The sequence below is a fragment of the Chiloscyllium punctatum genome, chromosome 12, assembly GCF_047496795.1.
Source record: "Chiloscyllium punctatum isolate Juve2018m chromosome 12, sChiPun1.3, whole genome shotgun sequence".
Lineage (NCBI taxonomy): Eukaryota > Metazoa > Chordata > Chondrichthyes > Orectolobiformes > Hemiscylliidae > Chiloscyllium > Chiloscyllium punctatum.
The window spans coordinates 37,482,008-37,502,822 of NC_092750.1; the positions used below are offsets into that span (position 1 = coordinate 37,482,008).

Sequence of the window (20,815 nt, forward strand, 5' to 3'; positions counted from 1 at the left end):
CCTAGAAATGTCACATGAATTTCAAGAAGTGAATCAATTACCTTGGGAGCTTTGGCATACTTAATCCAGCCGTACAATCGAGTCATAAATCTGAGATCATCTTTTGTATAGTGCACAAGCCATCTGGTTATTAAAAATACAAAACTGCTAGCACTTTGTAATATACAACATTAAACCTAAGCCATCTATCATCATCCTGCTATCAATTGTTGTAAGCTGTTGTGTTCCAAGTGTTAGTTTGTTCCACATTTAAGTGACTCTCATTGATGATTTTTTAAGAAGTGCAGATATAATCCATTTTCCAAAAGTCTTATTTTGTTCTTTTACTGCATTTGGTTACATGATGTTAGGCAGGCTAATGCATATAATCCAGAGGAATGTATTAGTATAGTCCGAGACCCAAGGAGCTGCAGAGCAAACGACTTCTTCAGCAGAATATTTTCTGTGTACTTCCTAATGCTCTTCTACTTTATTCTTCATTCTTTCAGGTGTGACAGTAGGGAAATGGATTTGGATTTAATGAACATGTGTGTCCTGGCAGGAGGCACGCTTGCCATACCCATTCTAGCTTTTGTAGCTTCCTTTCTACTGTGTCCTGCAGCACTCATTAGATTTTATTACTGGTAAGTGTACATATGTTCATTTTTAGTGATGGTTGTACCTATACTTATCATCATTATGACTACACTTACAGACAGAATGAGCAAACAGTTCTTGGGTTACCATTGCTATAAAATGTACAATCACTAAGAAGTCCAGAGGGTTGGTTATTATTGACTGTCCAAAGGCTTACAGGTCAAGGGAATGGTTGTTCAAAGTTTATCTTTGGTGTTTGGAGGTGAGAGACATCCACAATTAATCTCCACATTCACCACCTTAGAAATTCCAACATGAACTGGTTAGTTCAAGTGGGTAAAATAAAACAAAAGAACGGTTGATCTGAAATGGAATCAGAAACTAAGGTAGTTCTGATGAAGAGTCACTGGATTTGAAACATTAGCTCTGCTTTCTGCCCAAAGATGCTGCCAAACCTGCTGAGTTTCGCCAGCAATTTCTGTTCTGGTTCAAATGGGTGGCAGGTATCCTTCAGCAGAAGAGGATTCTGGATTCGAGTGGTGCTGGAAAAAGCCCTTCATCAGGAAAATGTTGATTTTCCTGCTCCTTGGATGCTGCCTGATCTGCTGTGCTTTCCAGCACCAATCTAATTTAAACTCTGGTTTCCAGCATTTGCAGTCCTCACTTTTGCCAAGAAGAGGATTCTGCCTGCCCATACCCTCATAAATTCCAGAAACACTTTGAAGCATAAAGAAAACTCTGAAATCCCTGCCTGTGGGCCCATTCCCTCCTTCCCACTCCAATAGTCCTCAGTCTCAGCTGGGACTCTGTGCCTTGACATTTAACTGGTATAACTCCTGCTGCCACTGTCAACCAGCTATACCTGGTGAGATCAGCCTTAGGTATGTCAAGTCCAAACAGAAGTGCATCTCCAGATTTATGGAGTGCTTTTTAAACTCATATGTTTACCCTCTCAAGGTGATATAGGAGAGTGGTATTAACAGGGTGCAAAACTGGCCAGTCTGTAGTCCATCCACTGGACTTATATCACACTTGAACGGATGAGGTCATAGGTGAGACATAGATTGGAATTTTGAGCTATTTTCTGGATTTCTATATGGTGATCTATCTCAGTTCTCCCAGAAATCAATTGAAATGTTGGGCTCTGTGTAGATTCCTGAAAAGTGGTAGCACAGTGGATAAGGTGGTATAGAAGGCTTACAGCATACTTGCCTTCATGAGTTGGGGCACTGAGTATAAACATTGGCAAGTCACGTTGCAGCTGTGTAAAACTTTAGTTAGGCTACATTGGAGTATTGTGTGCAGTTCTGGTCACCACGCTATAGGAAGGATGTGGAGGCCATGGATAGGGTGCAAAGGAAGTTTACCAGGATGTTGCCTGGATTGGAGTATATTATCTAGGAGAGGTTAGACAAACTTGGATTTTGTTTTCTAGAGTGTCAGAGGCTGAAAGGTGACCTGATGGAAATATATAAAATTTATGAGAGGCATGGATAGGGCGAAAATGTCAAATACTAGGGGACATAGAGTTAAGGTGAGAGGGGAAAGTTTAAAGGAGATCTGTGAGGCAAGTTTTTTTTACACAGAGGGTGCTAGGTGCTTGGAACACACTGACAGGGAAGGTGGTAGAAGCAGATATAATAGTAATGTTTAAGAGGAATTTCAACAGACACATGAACAGAGAAACTAGAGGGACATGGACTATAAGCAGACAGATGGGATTAGTTTAGAATGGTATCATGGTCAGCATGGACATGATGGGCTGAAGAGCCTGTCCCTGTGCTGTACTGTTATATGTTCTATGTTCTTCTCAGTCAAGTAATGGTGAACCATGTCGATGAGGATTTGGGGGTGAAGAGGAATGCTCAGTGAGACTAAAAAGGTCCTGACGTCAAACTGTGCTGAGATGGGACACCTCAGGGTAGTAAACCAGGGAGCCAATGGTGACCTCAATGAATGAGGATAATGAAAATAGGCACGATTTTTAGTTTTGATTGCTATACAGCCCTAGTGCATTGTGTGAACATTTGAGTTACAGTTTGCCTGCTTTTTCAATCCCACACCCCTGGTTCATAGCCTGAGATGAATTCTTACTGAAGTTCACTGTTTCAAATCTTGCACATTATAGTCACATGAGCGGAGCATCAAAAGCTGCTGTGTTTTGATGTGTCAGCAAGATGTAAATGATTTCATTGATAATATGGGGAGAAAATGAACAAAAGGTTACCTGCAGCGCATGCATCATAGAGTGAAAAGACATTAAAGGCTGTTCTGCTGACACCCACAGGCATAGGCGTATCAATTTTCCACCGTCAATTATTGAAGTGGTTTTCAAATGATAGAGCCGAAGGGTTTCAATGTCAGCCCCATTCTCATAGTGCATTTCTCTGGAGAGAATGGAGAACAGATAAATGGTTTAAAGTTTAAAAAAAACCTTAAAAACTGCAGATTCTACTGAATAATGAGAAATCAAAATGAGAGAGGAGAATTTGAGGATAAGGAATTCGTGAGCAGAAAAAATGTTTAAAATTCTCATTTTTAAATGGTTTCTTGAAAATTTACTTTAGCTAAACTGCAAATTTATGGATATAAGCAACTGATGTTTCTTTTGCATAACGCTAGTATCACCAGAAAATGGAGATGCTGCATTTTGATAATCTTTTTCGCTTGATTTTCTGGTTTGTGTTCCAGTTAGACAAGACTCAACATCAAGAATAAAATTTACTGAATTTGGCATTTGTCTTGTAGAAGAGGCTCATATTATAACAGTTTGCACTGTCTCTGCACTGCTCATGAGAATGTGCAAACGCTCAAAGGAAGTGCACCACAGATGGAGCCCCATCTCTCATCCGTGTTTAACTGAGTCCTTGCTGGGAGTGCAAGATTAGCAAATTAGACCCAGTTTTCCCAACAATATAGAATAGCAAACTGGAATACAGCAAAGAGCTTTTCAATAGTTCATATTTAAATAGGTAAAGTAGAGTAATTGCATGGGCACCTACCAGCTTAAGCATGATTTAACTTTACACCTTTTCACTCACTATTGTTATTACATTTATGTTCTGGTCGTCAGCTTTCTTTGGTGTTATATTTTCAGATTTGCAATGTGATATTATGGATATTGAAAATGGATGTCTTTTTCACGATAAATCAAAACAGAAAAGCAAAAAAAAAACTGCAGATGCAGGAAAATCTGAAATGTAAATCCCAAAATGCTGGAAATGTTTGACAGGTCTGGCAGCATCTGTTGAGAGAAACAAAAACAAAAATTGCTGGAGAAACTCAGCAGGTCTGGCAACATCTGTGGGAAGGGGGCAGAGTTAACATTTCAAGTCTGGTGACTCTTCCTCAGAACGCAGAGGACATTGAGGGAAACTGAGTTAATGTTCCCAGTCAAGATCACTTTTTATTTTAATGGAAGTTCTTCTCAACCTGGAAGTCAATTGTGAATTGAAATTATGTAAGTTCCCTGATCAACGTGATTGTACATTGGTTCAATATAACTATTATTGCTGAATGATAGTATTGCACGTGAGAATATTTCTTCCCCAGTGTACAGAGCAATTATATTTCCAGCGAGCTGCGAGAAGTAAAACAATTTCTTTATAAGAACCTGTTTTTTATGTCAAATCGCATGATTAGCAAGACAGCACTGCACAAATTGCATGAAGTGTTATCCTCTTTCATCATTCTTAAGAAAATTGTATTGAAAACTTGCAAGAACTAACAGAAAAGCTGTTACTGGTGTGCAGTAGACTCCTAGGTATGCTGGATTGTTATGTTTTTGTACAGGTACTGGCGAACAACATTAGGTATGCAAGTTAAAAATGCCGACTGTGGCAACTATCGATTCTGCTATTCCTGCCGTGGGAAACCTGGCAGTAAACCTTCTATTTTGATGTTGCATGGATTTTCAGCTCACAAGGACATGTGGCTATCTGTGGTGAAGGTTAGTTCCTGCATGCATCATTTATTTAGTTCTTTGAGAAAGTATCTAAAAGGTTATGATTATTAAAATTAATCCAAATGACAGTGTTCATAAATGCAGTGCCTTTTCTTCTCCCATTACTTCCTCACTTTCTCAGATCACCTTCTGTGTCTGCGCAATCACAGATTTGCTGAACAATAATAGACAACAGAAGACCCTCTGGTCCATCCAGCCTGTCCTCTATTATTGTGATGCTTTGTGTATCATGATAAACAGAGATTGTACCTCTCCCTGCGCTCTACTGGGAGAGGGTGAAAAAAACATTAAAAAGTCAGGCCAGTGTAGAGAAGAAAATTAGGAAATTCCTTGCCAATGCATTGAACTTGCTCCAGGAGATTTCTTAATTCCCTCTTTTTGTAGGAGTTAATCTCAAATCAGAAACAAGTCCAGCTCTAATTTGCAGAAATTCAGTGAAACATGTCCATTGCTGAGCAGGCAGCACATTCCACAAATTAATTAATGCAGCGTCAGCGGGGTGTTTGTAACACAGTTTGCTGAAACATGTGAGATAATGCTAGGCCAACTCAATACATTCAGGTTTCTGTGGGGTGGAGAACGTGGCCAAGATGGGGAGGGATTGAAGTGGGGGGATTGCTTCTACCTACACAAGACCAGTACTGCAGGAACTAGCATTGCAAGGCCCTAATTAGCATAAATTTAGCAGCAGTTTAAGAAAACATTTGGGTTTGATCTCTTTAACTGTGTTCTTACAAAAAAATAATCTGAAACATGTATGTTTTCACACTTCTCAACTATAATGACTGGCATTGGACTATGTTGTGACAGTGATAATTAAGTTTCCATGCATCTGATATAGAAATGTTCAAATAACGTAAGTGTGAGTGTCGTATTATGCACTAGAGATTACAGAGGAACCTCGATTACCCAACATTTGATTGTCCAGATTTTGGATTATCCGGACAAGATTGCAAGGTAACGCTGCTTCGCTAAACTGTGTTACTCCGGCATTCGATTATCCGAACAAAATACTCCCCGCATGTGTCATTTGGATAATTTGAGGTTCCTCTGTACTTGAAGTGACCACTAAACCAAACAGTAGTAAATATGAAGTTATCACACGAAAGGTAAAAATAATCACACAATAGTCATCAGGATAAAATAAACCATCAAATTTATTTGCACATGAATAATGGCCTGACTGTGGAAGTTAGGGATGTAAAGAGCATCTTTTAAGTAGATTCTGTACTAGATAAAGTTACCAGTCCTTCCAGACTATAGAAGAATCAAAAGCAGCATATGTGATATCACTGGGAGTGATTGAGTAACAGATAGCCATGTGAAATTTGAACTAAAGTAGCTTAATGTGGGTATTTTTATGTTCTTGATCAGTTTTTACCTAAGAACCTGCACCTGATCTGCGTTGATATGCCAGGCCATGAGGGCACAACACGGACTTGTGTGGACGATTATTCCATAGAGGGACAAGTGAACAGGATTCACCAGGTGAGTTATTCCTTTATTGTAAGTTTTGATTATTGCTTATGGATCTGAAGTTGCACTTTCATCAAATCCGGTGGCTTAACTGGAATATCAGCTTTCCTCATGAATCTTACAAGGAACCATTATTGGCTTTTTGCAGGAGATAAGGGTTAGAATGATTTACCTGCATTTGTTGCACAGGTGAGATTGATTTCTCCAAAATGTGAAATTATACATGATAGCAATATTAGTCTGTGATTTCTGTCAGCTCTATTATCTAGATTTTCTTCAAAAAATGACTTGTTTTTAATAACTGATGCAATCTAAAACAGAGCGCAGAACAAAATAAATGGCAGTGAATTAAATTCACTGAAAAATATTCAACTGTATATTCAACAAAATTCTTCAAAAATATTCAGCTCAAGACAGTTTTACATGAACAGAAAGAGAAAATGTGTTGCAGTTATAGTTTTTTTTAATCATCTTTTTCAAGCATGTTGTGCTACACCTCTGGGGCAGATGGGACTTGAACTCAGATCTTCTGGCCTGTAAGTATGGGCCAATTTGCACCCAGCAAAGAAATTAGAGAAATGACCAGATAATCTCCCTTACAGTAATGTTCATTAAGGGTTAATTCCTGGCCAGGACGCCAGGAGACATTTCCCACTCTTTCCTGAAGAGTGCCATAGGACCTATCACACCCACCAAAAGGGTAAAAAGAGCCTTACAAGATATTGAAGGCATAATGTTGAGTTTGTTTAAAATGTTCCAAATATTACTGGAACTTAGTTAAATTTTGTGGACAGATTCCATAAACCTGGCATGTATTGCCTTGAGAGGTGATCCATATTGAGATCCCTAAGGTGTTAAAAGGATTTAGAAGTGGTAGATGAAGAGAATCTAGTTCCTCTTGGGGAAATCATGGACAGTACTTGAATATTAGTGAACAAGCACTGATGTTTAAATGCAGCCAGGCATTTAGAAAGGAAATCAAGAAGCACAAAACAAAGTTAAAATCTGGAATTTTGTCTCCTAAATAGGCTGTGTGGATTCTGAGACAAACAATTTTTTCATGAGTGGGATCAATAGAGTTTTGTTAGGTAGGGGTACCAGGGGATATAGGAAGCTCAGATGGATGAATGAAGTTAATGTATGATCAGTCATGAGCGAGCAGGTTGAATCCACTATTGCTTGTATTCCTAAATTTATAACAAAAACAGAAATTGCTGAAAAAGCTCGACAGGTCTGGTAGCATCTGTGGAGAGAAATCAGAGGGAACGTTTCAGGTCCAGTGATTCTTCCTCACAACTCAGGTTTGTACTCTTAAATTGATTTCCTTTTTCTGAGCAATTTTGTGTCTCTACTTGATCCCTTGATATAGCATTTGCCCCTTTAATGCTGTCGGCTTAATTTTACCAGAAATCATCTATCAACTTTCCAAGTTTCATGGAGAGTGAAATTCTCCATGGAACTTGCTGAAATTCTAATGCTAATTTCAGAAATTTGCCTCATTATCATGCCCCACATGGCGTACCGTTTGGATCATCCCTCCTGCCACTGCTGGGACTTCCCAGGATCCCTGGAGTGTACCATCTTTAAAGCACAGCTGTGCTCCTGGTCAAGTCAGTCAGGATCTGCCCTTCACCGTAAATGTAGTGGGAAGGGACCCAAAAACAAACACATCTCAGAAATAATAGCTACCACAACCGACACGTCATTGCAAATACAAATGCACATTTGTCAATGCATTACTATTGTTCGATGTGTCAGCATCACCTTCCAATCTTTCAAACAGTTGAAAACATTTGCTTTTATTCAGTGACAGTAAATGTGAACCAAAACAAATGGAAGCTGCACTTGCTTTTGAGAACAAACAGGGACTGCTGACCTTTTGAACAGGAACAAATTAATAGTCAGTGAGTGGTCACTGCAGCCAGCTCACATCTATTGGAACCGAGTATCAATTCAGGCCTTTTTGACTTGTGTGTGATGCTGCTGCACTCTAACATGCAGAAGGTGATGTCCTCCTGCTCAATGACCTCATTATCTTCCCCAGATTGCTGCAGCTGTTCCAGCTCCTCACCTATTTCCTGCTCCACTAGTATAGAGTGCAGCAGGTTAGGATAATGCAAGATACTCTGTCTGGAGTGTACTGCAATGTACCCCGACTGATTCAAACATTGAAACCTCAACTTCAAGCAGCTTGTCAACTGCTCCACCGTGGCTCTGGTTGAAGAGTGAGCTGCATTGTTCCTAAACTCCACCTCAGTCAGGGGGCTGTGTAACAGAATTATGAGCCATGATTGCAGTCTTCCAGTCTCTTGTCTCACAGTACCCATCCTGCTAAAATATCCAGCCATGACAATTTAAGATACTCCTCCCAATAGTGGGACATAAAGGAAACCAACTGTGGTCAGAAGGAAGATTCATTTCTGATCGATCCATCATTTCCTCAAGCTATGGATACTAAGTTTAAACTTTAGTATTCAAGAATTGAGGAATACATTCAAGATTGCTGTTCCTAAACACTGTCCTGGAACCTTTGCTAGTAACAGGGATGTATTTCAAATGGCTAATGAGGACAGTATCTAGGTCATGTATAATGCTGCCAGGATCAAATAGCCCATTAACATTTATTGGGAAAAAGTGAGGACTTCAGATGCTGGAGAGTCAGAGACAAAAAGTGTGGTGCTGGAAAAGTACAGCAGGTCAGGGAGCATCCAGGGGCAGAAGAGAGCAGTTGGGATGTGCAGGCAAATCTATGCCAGATGTGAAAAGATACTTTGGAGCTTTGGACAGAAAGGAGAGGGGAGTGTGGGTGCAGGTTTTACACCTCTTGCAGCGGCAAGGGAAGGTGCCAGGAGTGGAGGATGAGCTGGTGGGGTGGTGTGGGGGGGGGGGTTGGGGGGGTGGGGTGTGTGGACCTAACGAGGGAGTCGCAGAGGGGATGATCTCTGCGGAACACAGGGGTTGGGAGGGAAATATATCTCGGGTGGTGGGGTCTGGTTGTAGGTGGTGGAAGTGGTGGAGGATAATGCACTGTATCCATAGGTTAGTGGAGTGGAAGATGAGGACCAGGGGTGTTCTATCCTTGTTGTGCTTGGAGGGGTGAAGTTCAAGGGCAGAGGTGCAAGAAGTACAGGAGATGTGTTGGAGGGCATTGTTAATCACGTGGGAGGGGAAATTGTGTTCCTGGAAAATAGAAGGCCATCTGGGATGTTCCTGGAGTAATTGCTACTCCTGGGAGCAGACATGGCAGAGGCAGAGGAATTGGGAATAAGGGATAGTGTTTTTACAGGAGGGGAAGGTGGCTTGGCTCTTTATAGCATACGTAGAACAGTTCATCTTCCGTAGTTACACTGGCACTGTTCCCCACCTACATCGATGACTGTATTGGTGCCACCTCATGCTTCCATGAGGAGGTTGAATAGTTCATCAACTTCACTAACACATTCCATCCTGACCAGACCATCTCGGACACCTTCCTGGATCTCTCCATCTCTGTCTCCAGCGACCGACTCAACATGGACATTTATTTCAAACCCACTGACTCCCACAGCTACCTGGACTATACTTCCTCCCACCCCCGACCTCCTGTAAAAACACTATCCCTTACTCCCTATGCCTCCGCTTCTACCATATCTGCTTCCAGGGAGAGCAATTCCACTCCAGGACATGCCAGACGGCTTCCTATTTTCCAGGACCACAATTTCCCCTCCCAAATGGTCAACAATGCCCTCCAATGCAAATCCTCCACTTCCCACAGCTCTGCCCTTGAACCCAACCCCTTTAACCGAAACAAGGATAGAACCCCCGGTCTTCACCTTCCACACCACAGCGCATCATCCTCCACTATTTCTGCCACCTACAATCACACCCAACCATCAAAGGTATGTTTCCCTCCCAACCCCATTTGTATTCCACAGAGACCTTTCCTCTGTGATTCCCTTGTTAGGTCCATGCCCCCACCAACCCACCCTCCACTCCCTGCACCTGCCCTTGTCGCTGCAAGTGTAAAACCATTCCTACAGCTCCCCCCCCTTACTTCTATCCAAGGCTCCAAAGGATCCTTCCACATCCTGCAGAGATTTTCCTGCACATCCACCCACCTCATCTACTGTGTCTGTTGCTCTCGACGTAGTCTCCTCTACATTGGGGGGTGGGGTGGGGGTGGGGGGGGGGTGGGGGGTGGGGGGGTGGGGTGGGGGGGGGGGTGGGGGGTGGTGGGGGGGGGGGGTGGGGGGGGGTGGGGTGGGGGGTGGCGGTGGGGGTGGGGGGGTGGGGGGGTGGGGGGTGGGGGGTGGGGGGGTGGGGGTGGGGGTGGGTGGGGGTGGGGGTTGGACAGAATGACAACTTGTGGAATGTTTCAGAGAATATCTCTGGGACACATGCACTCAACAACCCACCGCCCTGTGGCCGACCACTTAAATTCTCCCTCCCACTCCATCAAGGACATTCAAGTCCTGGGTCACCTCTACTGCCAAATCCAAGCCACCTGACAGCTGGTGGAAAAACAACTTATCTTCCTCCTTGGACCTCTTCAACCACACCACATCAACATCAGCTACACTAGTTTCCAAAATCTCCCCACCCCCACCTTATCCCAGATCTAACCATCCAACTCGGCACTGCCCTCTTGATGACCTGTCCTACCTGTCCATCTTCCTTTCCACCTATCCACTCCACCCTGCCCATGACCTATCACCATCACCCCGCACCTGCATCCACCTACTGCCTTCCCAGCAACCTCACTCCCACCCCAACTCCCACCCTCTGTTTATCTCTCAGCCCCCTTCGGCCCCTCCACCCCCACATTCCTGATAAAGGGCTTATGCCTGAAATGTCAATTCTCCTGCTCCTTGGATGCTGCCTGACCTGCTGTACTTTTCCAGTGCCGTACTTTTCCAGCACCACATTTTTCAATATTAACACTCATCATCAAATAAAGTTTGTTGTTAGATAGATTAACTTGACGCAAATTGAGGATTGAACCGAGGGACGCCTGCCTGTACAACAGGATTGTTTACTGTATAATTTTTTTCAAAACCATTTCAAAGCTACATTGGTATATTCCCACTATTAGAATCCAAGTGGAGGGAAAATTCAGAAGTCCTGATAAGGAATACTAATAAAGTCCTAGAATAGATCTGCAAACTGATTTAAAGACTGTAAGTGCCTTGGGGATAGTTCAGAGGAGGCTTACTAAATGGGGTTGTTGACTTACGAGGAGAGATTGGACAGGCTGGGTTTGTATTGCTGGAATTTAGAAGACTAAGAGATGATTTGATTGAAACATACAATGTCCTGAGGAGTTTTGACAAGGTAGTTTTAGAGCAGATGTTTCCTCTTTTGGGGAAATCTAGAACAAGGGGTCACTGTCTAAAAGTTAGAGTCAATCATTTAAAACAGAGATTGGACAAAATCATTTTTCTTAGAGGGTCATGAGTCTTGGAACTCTGTCCCTGTGAAAACAGAATCGTTAAATATTTTAAGTCTGAGGTGGATTGTTTCTTGATAAGCAATGATAGTGAAATGTTAATAAAAACCAGAAGAACTGCAGATGTTGTAAATCAGAAACAAAAACAGTGGCTACTGGAAAAGCTCGGCAGAGCTGAGGAACATCACTGGACCTGAAACACTAACTTTGTTTTCTCTTCACAGATGCTGTCAGACCTGCTGAGCTTTTCCAGCAATGTCTGTTAAGTGTTTCATACTTGATGACGTAGGATTTTAATTAATATTCTGAATAAATGAACCTGGGTTCTCCAAGGGTAATTGAGCCGATCACCATGGCAACTTGTTTCTTCAGCAAAATCAAGCATATTTTCATTTCTTTAATATGTTTAACCGCTTCAGCTAATCCAAAGCATCTGTTTTGATGTTAACAAAGGTTGGATTTATTTTAATTTTGTTTTAGTTAGGAAATTACTCTGTGAACAGGAAAACAAATACATGAACTTACGATCCATATGATAACATCTCCTCAAAGCTGGTTTTTATTAATTGGGCATCATTCTCAATGACCGATTGCTCCTGAAGCTGATTAAATTCATACGCTGATCCCTCCTTTCAGTAAGGTTTCAGAGGATAATCTCTGATTTATCGTCATGTAATTAATTTTCCAGAAAAGATAATGCCCTGCAAGCTCTCAGTAAATTGAAAAAGAAATGTATTGAATTTACATACTACCATGTGTATTCTGTAATCCTCCACATTCTTTTTCTAGAACATTTAGCTTTGAACTTTTTCGAATTTACTTGGTGGGATTTGCTGTTAATCCTGTTTACTTGCAAAAGTAATCATACCCTTATTCCATCGATAAAGAAGCAGAGAAATGTGTGCCTCTGTATAAACTATTCTTCATGTCACTGTGTCTTGTTTCTGAAGACAGAGAATTTGAGGATCTCAGTCAACTTTGTTGAGCTGAGCCGCAAACCTTGAAAATCTGTGTTCTCTCTTTTCCAGTTTGTTGAATGCATTGGGTTGAATAGGAAACCATTTCATCTGATCGGTACATCGATGGGTGGTAATGTTGCTGGTGTATATGCTGCTCAGCACTCAACAGACATCTGTGGCCTAACTCTCATCTGTCCTGCAGGTAGGTTCTTGCTGACTTGGAACTTCAGTTTAAGAAGTGGAACACTGACCTGCACAAAAAAAGAATATCGTGGATGCTAGGAATCTGAAATGAAAATAAATATTGCTGGAAATACTCATCAGGTCAGGCAGCATCTGTGGAGACAGATTCAGAAGTCCATATTTCTGTTCAAAGGTCTTTCATCAGAGCACTGACCTATGAAATTTTGTCAATTTTCATGATTCTTGACCAAATTCCAACAACATTATTTTAAGGCAACAAATATTGTTAATTGAATATGTTTTGTTTTCTCATTCTCACTAACTCCTGTATTAGGAGATGCTATCTTGTAGTGACATTGCCTTCAGTTTGTGTTGATGCTTTGGGTATTTGGACTCCTACCGAAGCAGAATTGGAAGAATTCATCAGTATCACCAATAATTATCAACCATTCATTAAATATAAGGTTGCATCACATAAAGAAAGCCTTGATTTCCTAGATACCGCTGTAGTTGAATTGGCACCAGGCAACAGGTATAAGTCAGCAACCAAAATTTTTTTTTTGAAAATAATTGACATAAAATTCTGTGCACAAAAAGGCTATTGCCGTAAACGCACCTTCTTGACTGGTCACAATGATTGTTTCCATTGCAAGACCATAAAGCTGGAATGTTTTAATCAGGCAGTTACTCTGGTTTTTCTTTATTGCATGTTAGACCACAATCTCAGCTTTAAATTTAACACTTTACACGGTGGATGTTATAATCGCATCTACCAAATTTTTTCTCCAGCTTTAAGTGAGTTGTTAGAACCCTTGATGATTTTTCTTTATTTTTATCATTTTTGGTTTCGATCTCTGAGTTGTGAGCTGAGAACTGAAGGTGACCTTGGATTCTGAGCAGTCACTTTGTTTTTTAAAAAGGAACACACAAACTGGTTCAGAACTGGAAATTAATTGCTGGTCGATTCTTGTTCAAAGAATGTTCCAGATATTTTGGTTCTGGAGATGCATTATGCTGAAATAGATGATAGATGTTCAATGTGAACTGGGACCACACAGGGAAACAGCCAGTCTAACAAACTTAGACCAAAGTTTGAACTGGTTTTTGGACTGCGTTTAAGTCAGAAGGATTGTGCCTGGGAAAGCTACAACCTGAGATTTTGATTGCTCCCTTATTGTCCTCTCATTTTGTTTGGAGAAAGTTTGGAGAATAGAATCTCAGTTATAAGTATCAGAGCCTATTGGAAGCTATTCTCATGCATTGGTGTCTTCAGAAACCAAGCAAGATTCAATCCCTTGTGGCTGTAATGTGGAGCCTTTTTAAGTGAACTGGACAGTTTTCTCATTTAGTTTTTCTTTTGATTTATCCCTTAACTGTCTCTGTTTGTCTCTCTGTCTTTTTGTGTGAGGTCTAGAATTAAATAACATTGTGTTTAAATGATTGGCAGTAGATTACTTTGTTGTTTAATTTTGCTGTGCTAAAGCTACTGTGTTATGAATAAGTTGTTATATCTTTTTGTTTCTATGAACCTAGTGTCTGGTTGTTCACAAAGTCTAGTATTGATTATTGAAAAAGACTGGTTAGGAACCATTGGGTAATTTTGAGAAACATTGAGTAATTTAATTTTATTGTGTTGCAAATACAGGAACAGGGAGGTGGATTTGATTTTGCTGTGTCGTAACATAGGATTTTACATTCATTTCCAAATAATTTATTACATCAGTGATTTCAGGTTTTTCAGGTTCCTAGTTATTGACATACTTTGTTGCCAGGTTTAACACTCTACCTTCTCAGCAACCTCCTTCTCTCTGCCCCTCTTGCAGCCTCTCCCTCAGGAAACATTCCTCTTTCTGATGTAAAACACCCCCTACTGGGTCAGGTATCGAGAGCAGACAACAGTTTTGGATTCTGTTCCACTTCATGTGGTGCACTTATATTACACAACTAAGCAACTTTACATACTCACAATGACATTAATTGCTTAGAAGCCCCAGAAACCTGTCTGTCTCAGGGGGTCAATCCATCAATGGATCTCCCAGTCTGATTTTGGAGCAGATGAACAAACTGTACCAATGGGTTATTTATGATGTCTTTTTTAAAATATTTATTCCCTTGCTTTGAATGTACCATATAAGGTAATATCTGGGTTTGGCCCATTTTAATTGGTTTTTGATTATATCACTCCTGTTTGAAGTCATCACCAGATGTATTGTATCTGACCTCTTTTCAAGGTTATGCTTGAAGAAACACAGGCAGCTCCCTTCGGTGTTATCTCCAACTCCTTTATCCTTGTGGGCAAAGAAATAACGAGGCGCAATATTCCAACACTGTTTTTAAACTTTGAAGACTTCTGGCAAGAATCTATATAATTTCACACAAACACAGCCAACAACAACAACCAGGCTTCTGAAGCAAGGGCACCCGACCTGAAACGTTGACTCTGATTTCTCTCCACAATTGCTGTCAGACCTGCCGAGCCTTTCCAGCAGTTTCTGTTTTTGTTTCTGATTTCAAGTGTCCGTAATTCTTTTGTTTTTTTTTTATTTCTGTAATTTCCCCTGCTGCCTTGCTGTTGTTATACCCACAATGTAGTTTTTTTTGGTCCGGGTACAAATTTCCTCTTTGCCAATCAATGAAATGCAACATGAGACAAACCCAGCTCGCAGAGCTTCACCAAAACCAGTTCATTAACAGTAAAGAAATAAAACAAAGTTACAAAATTGAAAATTATTAATACAAGTGTAAATAATACATTGGCATAAAGAGCTATTGTATGTACTGGTTTCCACTGCAGATGGTCATCTTGGTAAGAAGGTGGCTCCTGATCCCCTCTTATAATGGCCTCTGGAAAATGGTTGCTGGCTCCCAGCACCAGTCCCAGCCCTACACCCTAGCCCAAGCATCAGGCTGATCCTCTATCTCAATGCCACGTTCCCGCTTTCTCTCTGTACCCCTTGAGGCCTTTAATATCTATCTACTTTCTTAAATATACTCAGTGACCTAGCCTCCACAGCCTTGTGTGGTGGGATATTCCATAGGTTGACCAAACTCTGAGTCAAGAAATATTTCCTCATCTCAGTACTAAAAGGTCTTCTCCAAAACCTGAAACCATGATCCTTGGTTCTAGACTTCCAAACAAGGGAAACATCTAGTCTGACAAGCTCTGTTAGAATTTTCATATGTTTCAATCAGATTCTCTAACCTTCCTACCCCCCCCCCCCCCGCCCCCTCACTCACCCTTCTAAACTCACAGAGTACAATCTCAGTCAAACCAATCTGTCCTCGTATGACTATCTGCTACACTTTGGTATCGGCTAGTGAACCTTAACTCCACTCCCTCTTGGCAAGTATGTGCTTTCTCAGGTAGGGAGGCCAAAACTGCACACATTAATCAAGACCCTGTAAAACTGCAGTAAGACATTCCTACTTCTGAACTCCCATCTTCTTGCAATAAAGGCCAAGATGCCTTCCCAATTGCTTTCCAACACATTCTACCTTGAGAAGCTGCCAGTTTAAATGGCAAGGTGGCGGCAGCTACAATATGGCAGCTCCTGCTTCATTAGGCCATTGGCATTTACAAATGACCACAGGAAAGTGTCACTGATTGGGCATGGAGACAGCACCTGCAATATGTCCAGGTATCAGGTTCCCAATGTAATGTTGAAAATCCCAGGATTTCAGAAGTTGCTGTCACAATGGCAAGTGTTGATGGTTTTGTTGCCATTACAACAGCAAAACTGGTGTGTTTAGCTTCTTGGGAGTTCATCTGTTTAAATTCTGGAGCACAATTTAGATTAGGGTTTATGGAACTAAGCTTCCATAGTTCTTCTGAAGTCAAAACTGCAATTTTCTGGCTTTGTTTTGCTCAAAAGCAAATGCTGATTGTGAAGCAGAAAGGACAGGCTGGCAAAGCAAAAACTACGTTGCTGGCCTGTGCTGAAGACTAAAATGCATTGAACAACATGACAGTACAAGGTACCCACCATTGATACTTATTTATATCTATTACTGGTGGCTTATTGTGAAATGACTTCCTGGGATAGTACTTCATTCTGTTGGAATTTTCTCTTGAGTTGCAAGTAATCCTGTTGACAGCACACACCATGAATTGAAAGGCTCAATTCATGCTAGCGATTTGTATGTCTATTGCTGATATACTAGAATCAGCAAGCTCCCTGAGCGATTGGGTTTCAGTTATTGGTCATCAAGACTTTGTCTTTCTTAATGCTATTTTAGTGCCATGTGTGTTCTTTGGGCTACAGTTGAAGTTTGTGGAAAATCAGTAAGAAAAATTGTAAAGTTAAGTGGCTGTGATATTTGTAGTCTCTTTCTTTTCCTATACTGCAATTACAAGAGTTTTGTAGAAAAATGTGCTTCATCAATGGCAAAGAATCATTAAAATAATGAAAAATAAATCATGTTGAAAGAGAAAAGGCAGAAAAAGTGACAACTGATTTTAAATGCTTTAAAGTTTAATGTGACACCTGAAATTTAATGAAGATTATTGTACTTCACATGGATACGGTTCACATTGTTCATTTCATCTGACATTACCCCAGGCTAATACTGCAGCAGATTGGAAGCAATCAAGCTGAATGAAACAGGCATTAAAATATTGATGTCCTCTGTGGACTGGAATTGTATTTTTCTTCATGTGGTGTGCGTGGGGAGGTGGTTGTGGGGTAGGGGGTGGGTGGGGGGGGTGCGGGGGGCGCGGGGTAGGGGGGCGGTGGGAGGTGCGGAGGTAAGGGTGGGGGTCCAAAGCTATGGTAAATTCACATTAGCAGGGAATTGGCTCATGATTCACTAGAGGTACAGCATGTAAAACTCAAACTGTTTATTTGCTGTGTTTAATATTAATTAGGTGAAATTCTTCTTTCTTGGTGTAGGTCTGCGGTATCCCAATGAAAGCAAATTTGTGAAAGAACTGAAGTCCTTAGAGGAAACAGGAGATGTTAGTAGAGTCCCCCTAATTCCGTCTACCCCCGAGGAGATGGAAGAGATGCTGAAGCTTTGTTCTTATGTCCGTTTCAAAGTACCTCAGCAGGTAAGTGACCTCATTTCAAAGTTAATAACTTGCAGGAGGAAGATGGTGAAAAAGAGGCAAGTGATTCCTGTGGAAGTGTATTTTATTTCATCTGCTTCTTGTGTAACAATGAAAAGCTATGTTAAGGTTTTTTTTCTTAACTCAGATCCTGCTGCACTGTAAATGAGAACAGACATTTCATGATGGGTGATGCTTCTGGCATATGGTCAGCTGACATCAAGCAAATGTTCCCTTTACCAGCAAATGTTTCCACTGACAACAGAGTTCGATATCCTTTCCATTCATCAGTACCAAATAAGTATTGTATTCCTCCATGTTTCTACTGCCCAAATTTAGTGAGACTAATGAAGTTGACCTCAAAACGTATCATTAATGATCTCCGTTAAAGTTTGTTCTGTTTATATCCTTGTGGATTTGATTGTCCGGAAACAGAACTCTGGTCATAGGTCACAGCTTCATGCCTGCAGTTGTAAGCTCCCTTGTCCTCCCTGTGCTTTCTGTTCTTAATCATCAGCAGGAAGCAAATTTTGTGACAGAAAACAGGAGGAACGCAGCTAACCTGATTTCCTTTTCTAAAAAGGCTGACACACTGGTATCATCAATTGAGGCTGGACATGTTGCAGATGGATCTTTGTGCCATGAATCGTTCTGACCCATCTGCTACATTGCAAACGGAAGGAAAAGCAAGATTTGTGTTTATGTAGTGTTTCCCTTGAGCACAGATGTCCCAAACCACTGTCCTGGCAATGAGATGCATTTTGAATTGTAGTCACTGTTGTTAATACAGGAAACATAGTAATCAATTTTTGTGAAAACTGCCACAAATACCTATGTGACCATGAATGGATAATATGATTTGTGATGTTGACTGAGGGATAAATATTGACCAGGACACCAGGAATGTCTTGCCTGCTCTTGAAATAGTTTGATAGAATCTTTTATATTCAGTAGCACAGGCAGACAGGGTCTGGGTTTGAAATCTCACATGATAAACATCAGAGTTTAGCGCATTGTCAGTGATGCACTGGAGCAACAGCCTTGGTTTTTGTGCTCGGGTCCTGTCGGTGGGACCTGAACCTGGGACTTTGTGATTGAGATGCGTGTTCACCAACTGAGCTGCAGCTAACGCCAAAAACAGCTCTAAATGGAACCCTAGAGAGTAGCCCTGTAACTCTGAACTGAAAAGAAACATTTTCAAAAGTTCTGTTGGTTGAGGCTTAGAATTCTAATTGTACTGCTTTGGTTCCTTCCACCTTTAACTTATGTTGCAAGTGCTAAGGTTTCTGTGATGTTGTAGATGGTCACATTGGGCTGAATATTCCCCTTTTTCGGGCAAAGTGTATTTTGAAGTAAAATTTGACAGCGCCCAGTCTGCCGTGGCTCACAGAAGTTTTTCTAATGCAATCTTCCACTGTTCACCTCAGTAATTACAGCAACCATCTTGTGGAATCATGAAAGAAGAGGCGGAAATACTCACCACTGCCAGGTCCTTCTGGCATTCATGCCACCACACATTCGGTAAAGCCCAGCTGCGCACCACACTGTGCATACTGGACATGGCCCGGGGGGACGTTAACTCCTTGGTTGCTGGCAGGGGCCTGGAGGTGCTGGTGAACAGGGCAGTGGAGAGGAGAGGGCTGTGTTGTATCCTGCTCTCTGGGAGAGGAAGCTACACCACTAGACACAAGCAACCTGGACTGAGATAGTGACCCATGTCAGTGCAGTATCCCAGGTAAAATGCAATGCTCAGTTAGAGCAGAAGGAAGTTCGGTGCTCTACCTCGGTCTGCACAGGTAAGTGTCGCCATCTTCTGTCTGCTACCTCACACTGACAGGGCCAGTTCTCACTCTTAACTCTGCTACTGCTCATGCATCTCATCAAAGCTCCTGGAATATAACTCTCAGTACTACATGTGTCATGATACTCAGCAGCTCTCACTCTCCCAACTAACCCTTCCTGCCCCTGACAGAAACACCTCACCACCTCCCATGTTCCTGCATCACCATTAATGGCTCTCCCATCCACTTCAGTCAAACTCAATTCCTCTCTTTATCTCATTGTGGGTGAAATTGGCTCACAATTGGACAAGAGGGCCAAGCCTGGCATGGGAGGAGCAGACGTAAGATTTCTCGTGCCAGATGGGGAAAGAATATCTAATTTGGCTGGCGAAGAGTGCAACAAGTGGGCCTGTGTGAGACCTACATGAGTGAGCTTTATTATGCTGTGCTGCACTGATCTCCCATTACCACCAATGCTAACTCATTCTTAATCTGCATACGTTTTTATTCCTGTTAGAAAACTAACTCCATCTCTTCTCTTATGCTGCCCTAGTGACACCCAGTGAACCCTCACCCCAAAGTAGCCAGCTCTGGGAACTGTCAACGCTAACCTCCCCACCCCACCCATGGAGTAAGCCATTCAATACCCAGATGGTGGCAAGGCTTTCATCTGCATCCTGCACCAGCTCAGAGGCTTCCACCTCAGTCGATTCTCTTTGTAGATTAGACTTAGGAGCATAATGCATTGAACACATCTTTGGCACATTTCTGCAGCATTCCAGGTACCTGCTCAGTCCCAGACATGAGCCAATCCAACGGTGTCAGCCATTAGTAACTTGGTCAAAATACACAAGCAGGCACAGGAACATCAGGCAAATTTGTCAGATGTCCCGTCAGTAAGCTGGATCAGAAAATGGTGGAGTCCACTCATGTCATCAGTACCATTGCAGGCCCCAGCAGTCTTCATGGAGAGGTTCATGGCTGCCATGGAGACTCAGCTCCAGCACACTGTGTCTGCTGGATATGTGCATGGATCTGCATTCCACTGCTGTAGCCATTGGTACTGGACATGATTGGCAACGAGAGAGGGGATCTCCCTCCTAAATGTCTCCTCCTCTCATTGGGACAGGGTGGTGGTCCGTAGGAACCCAGACAGGGGAGGCATCACTCACAGAGCCCCCAGAAGCTTCTTCTCAGGACCCTGCAGAAGTGCCCAGCCCCTTCCCCTCTCTTTGTCTGTGATTCCAAAGTCTGCAGAAGTTGAGACTGAGCCCGATTCTAGGCAGAAATTAAAAACAATGACTGCAGATGCTGGAAACCTGATTCTAGGCAGGGCTAGAATCTCATCAAGATTAGGCCCTCTGGGATCAAATGCCCATTGATACATCTGACCAAACAACACAGCTA

General features: G+C 41.9%; 1 protein-coding gene across 2 annotated transcripts in view; it reads left to right on the plus strand.

Moving 5' to 3' along the window:
• The window catches only part of abhd6a (abhydrolase domain containing 6, acylglycerol lipase a), an 82,020-nt gene that overhangs the window by 38,357 nt on the left and 22,848 nt on the right, over positions 1-20,815 (plus strand). For both annotated transcript variants that reach the window (XM_072582397.1, XM_072582398.1), the window contains exons 2-6: positions 489-623; positions 4,369-4,525; positions 5,915-6,028; positions 12,470-12,602; positions 17,473-17,630. In XM_072582397.1, coding sequence (XP_072438498.1) covers positions 505-623; positions 4,369-4,525; positions 5,915-6,028; positions 12,470-12,602; positions 17,473-17,630 — 681 coding nt within the window. In that variant the 5' untranslated portion in view covers positions 489-504. The remainder of the gene's footprint in view (positions 1-488; positions 624-4,368; positions 4,526-5,914; positions 6,029-12,469; positions 12,603-17,472; positions 17,631-20,815) is intronic.